This window comes from Octopus bimaculoides, chromosome 5 (assembly GCF_001194135.2).
Source record: "Octopus bimaculoides isolate UCB-OBI-ISO-001 chromosome 5, ASM119413v2, whole genome shotgun sequence".
NCBI classification, from domain to species: Eukaryota; Metazoa; Mollusca; class Cephalopoda; order Octopoda; family Octopodidae; genus Octopus; species Octopus bimaculoides.
The window spans coordinates 50,076,736-50,080,901 of record NC_068985.1 but is presented as its reverse complement, the minus strand read 5'-3'; the positions used below and the strand labels follow the sequence as shown (position 1 = coordinate 50,080,901).

General features: G+C 38.3%; 1 protein-coding gene across 1 annotated transcript in view; it reads right to left on the bottom strand.

Annotated features, from left to right (window-relative positions):
• Positions 1–3,857: 3,857 nt before the first annotated feature.
• Positions 3,858–4,166, bottom strand: part of LOC128247867 (uncharacterized) — a 7,675-nt gene continuing 7,366 nt past the window's right edge. The window contains exon 4 of the mRNA XM_052968056.1: positions 3,858–4,073. Within this exon, the coding sequence (XP_052824016.1) occupies positions 3,858–4,073 (216 nt within the window). The remainder of the gene's footprint in view (positions 4,074–4,166) is intronic.

Genomic DNA, 4,166 nt, shown 5'->3' with positions numbered 1-4,166 from the left:
TGTGTGTGTGTGTGTGTGTGTATGTGTGTGTGTATAAACGGCTATACATGTGAGCATGTGCATTTCAGAACTTTTATATATATGCTTCATCAACAAATTCTGAAGCATATGTGTATATCTATCTTTCTTTCTATCTATCTATCTATCTATCTATCTATCTATCTATCTATCTATCTATCTATCCCTAAATAGATAGATAGATAGATAGATAGATATATAGAGAGATAGACGCACAACATGCTTCTTTCAGTTTTCGTCTGCCAAATCCACTCACAGGGCTTTGGTCTTCTCGAGGTTATGATAGAGGACACTTGCTTCAGGTTCCACGGAATAAGATTGAATCCGAAACCATGTTGTTGAGAAGCAAAGTTCTTACCACACAGCCACGCCTAATAAATATTTTCTGCATATTTTGTCAAAACTCGGAATCCCAAAATATTTTTTTTTTCTTTTGGCACTTGAGTGAAATTAAATATTTTGGTATACTTCGTGAATACATTCAAGAGAGCGTTATTTTAGATATACTAGTGCAAAAAAAACAAAACAAAAAAACAATCGGATATTAATAGACGTTCAGAAAATTGCTCTCGCAATATACTTAAAATTTACAGTTTGTTTAAACTTTGTGTGTGAGTGTATGTGTATGGTTTGATAGCACAACTGCAATTGATTAATCAACATAACATTGAAATAGAACATCATGAACAATATAGCTTAACAGGTTCAATCTTCTCCATGTATACTCTGTAAAATTTTAAAGCATTATTTGAATATTAACATAATTCTATGTATTTCAGATCACCCACCATCCACCCATACATACCCATACAGACTATCCAAAAAAAACCAACCTTTTGCTTTTATATATTTGTACCCATTGTCTTATACTCTTTTACTCTTTTACTTGTTTCAATCATTTGACTGTGGCCATGCTGGAGAACCGCCTTTTAGTCGAGCTAATCGACCCCAGGACTTATTCTTTGTAAGCCTAGTACTTATTCTATCGGTCTCTTTTGCCGAACCGCTAAGTTACGGGGACGTAAACACACCAGCATCGGTTGTCAAGCGATGTTGGAGGGAGGAACACAGACACACAAACATATACACATACATATATACATATACATATATACGACGGGCTTCTTTCAGTTTCCGTCTACCAAATCCACTCACAAGGCTTTGGTCGGCCCGAGGCTATAGTAGAAGGCACTTGCCCAAGATGCCACGCAGTGGGAATGAACCCGGAACCATGCGGTTGGTAAGCAAGCTACTTACCACACAGCCACTCTTGCGTCTAAAATCATTTAGATATATTCATTCTTTTCTTTGACAACTGATGCTAACTGTAGTTAATGTTTAGAAGTAAGGCCAGAGAAAAGTACAGAGCAAACGATCTAAAGAAGGCAATGGACGAGGAAAGAAAGCTGGACACAAGCTGCAACATTAGCGCTGGTTGATAAGAGACAGAAGATGAGGCAGCAGAGATTTGAGGCAAGAACAGAGAAAGATCGAACATAAGGTGTAAGACTGTTTGACAGCAAGAGTAAAGAGAAGCTGCAGAACAAACAAGAAGGCTTTATCTGGAAAAAAAAAAATGAACTAGAAAAGGTGATATCCATAATGATACAAAAACATTTGTACACAATTATCAGAGAACTGTCTGAGAAATAGGTTCAATAATTTATTTGTTAAAAAAAACCCTGTAATTTCACTTATTACTGCATAATTTTATTTATTACTAATGTAAAAGTCGGACCCCTATTTTTGGCCAAAAATTTGGAATATTCTGTATATGTCGGGCAGAAATCAACTCTAGTTCTTCAAAGATAGCAGATTAACATTTGTGAGTCAAGGAATTATTCCATATATGAATTTTACGTTAGCCAGTTATCGGTACGTGCTTTGATGAATAATCCACACTAATCTTGGGTTACAGATTTCTTTATGCTCATTACCGAACGAACAAAGTCGGATCATGGCGTTCTTTTAACAGATTTACTGATTTCATTGATTTAATAGCATTCATGAAGTATAGTCTTATGGTTGAAGTTTTATAGTTACACCGTAATTTTCTGCAAATCAAACACACAACAGTTTTTAAAACTAAAAGTTATTGAAATTGCAGGGAAGACAAATAAACTGTGTTGCAAACATATCAAACTTTGGATAATGCAAAAAAAAAAAAGAAATGCGTTAACAGAGATGAGATCCACATTTGTAAGAAAAAGTTACTGAATAGGCATTTGAAAATCGCCAAAATAGAGATTGCATTACTCGTGCAGCCATCCGAATCCATGAACAAAAGGAAACAAAGGAAGATGGAATTCTAGATTTTAAAGCAAATGCTGGATTGTGCACTAGTTTCATGAGACGGTATGATTTAGTTCTTCAGCGGAGAACTAAAATTGCACAGAAGATGTTGACGTAGATGATAAGATACAACAATTTCACCAATTTATAATCAGAAATCAATAGAAGGAAGGCAACGAGTTAGCATGTGTGAGGAACATGGATGAAATGCCTAATACTCTTGACGTACCAGAGAACTGGACCTTAAACCGAAAAGAGAAAAATCAGTATTGATGAGAATTACTGGCCACAAGGAAAGTAGGATTGCTTCAGTGCTTTCATATACGAATGAATGTACTAGATAAAAACCCATAGCTGTCTTTAAGAGAAAAACTCTGCCAAAGGAGAAATCTATAAAAGGAATAACCATTCATGTTCTTCCTCAAGGCTGGATCGATATACTGTACTTATGATGAATACGATTTTAACCAGGAAAATGAAAAAAAATGTGGTTGGACAGTAGCGATGAGAAATACGCCGAGCAGGTAATATTAAACACGTCAACGGCTTAGCAGATATCAGCCATGTGCACTGATTTCACTAAGCTGGTCTATTGAGTATGATGGATCTGAGCAATGCGGTGTTAATGCATGGGTGCACAGGCCAGATGCCCAGAGGTCTCAGAGGTCTAGGTTCTCAATTGTATGCCAGTCTCTTAAAATAGCTGGTCTTGTACCAAAATTTGAAATCATTATTGCATTATCCAATGTATTCTTTTATAAGGAAGACTTTGCTCCTATTTCTTGTAGGTTGAGCGCCTATATAGAGATTCTCTCTTTGGATGAGTTGTGATATAAGGTCGATCCGCAACAGACTTCGTCATAGGTTTGTCATTTCGGTATTTAACCCAAGAAGAAGAAACAGGCAATGCCATCAAGGGCGATATAGCTTAATTTAATCGAGCGGCGAATTGGCAGAGCCGTTAGAGTATTGGTTAGAATGTCTAGCAGTATTTGTTTCGATACACTGCATTTTCTGTTCAAATTATACCGATGTCAACTTTTCCTTTCATCCTTCTGGGAATCAAAAAAAAAAAAGTTCCTGTCCTGAAAGGTGTAATTGTTAGAACGTCGGACGGTATAGATTGTGGTATTTCTTCCGTCTCTATGCATTGGTTTCTAATCTCACTCTATCACCAAAAACGGTGATACGTATGTCACTCAACAGATTGTTGGCACTCCGTCGCTTACGACGTCGGGGGTTCCAGTTGATCCGATCAACGGAACAGCCTGCTCGTGAAATTAACGTGCAAGTGGCTGAGCACTCCACAGACACGTGTACTCTTAACGTAGTTCTCGGTGATATTCAGCGTGACACTCACAACGCCCGGTCTGGGAACCGAAACCGCGATCCTATGACCGCGAGTCCGCTGCCCTAACCACTGGGCCATTGCGCCTCCTGCATTCAACAGATAGTATCAGTAATTTGAAAAACACATGAAAATATAGTTCTTTTCGTAAGCAAAAAGCTGCTCTGATGAATGACCGACCAATCAACAACGAAGTATGTCAGACGGCCACTCCAGGTAGATCATGGGTCAGGTTTTCCATGATCTCCTGAAAGTAACCAGGTGCTGACTTGATTCCGAAAGGGAGTCGTTGTTGCAGGAGTACTCCACGGTGAGTGCTGAGTGCGAGTCTGCGTTGACTTTCTGGAGCCAGTTTGATCTGATTATAGGCATCAGCAAGGTCTATCTTTGTATATCCGAATCCACCTCCGAGTTTCTGCATCAGTTCAGCAGGGAGTGGCATTGGATGACGGTGATCAGCAAGTTGGTCATTAATTCCCACAGAGTAGTCACCACAAATCCGTAGTTT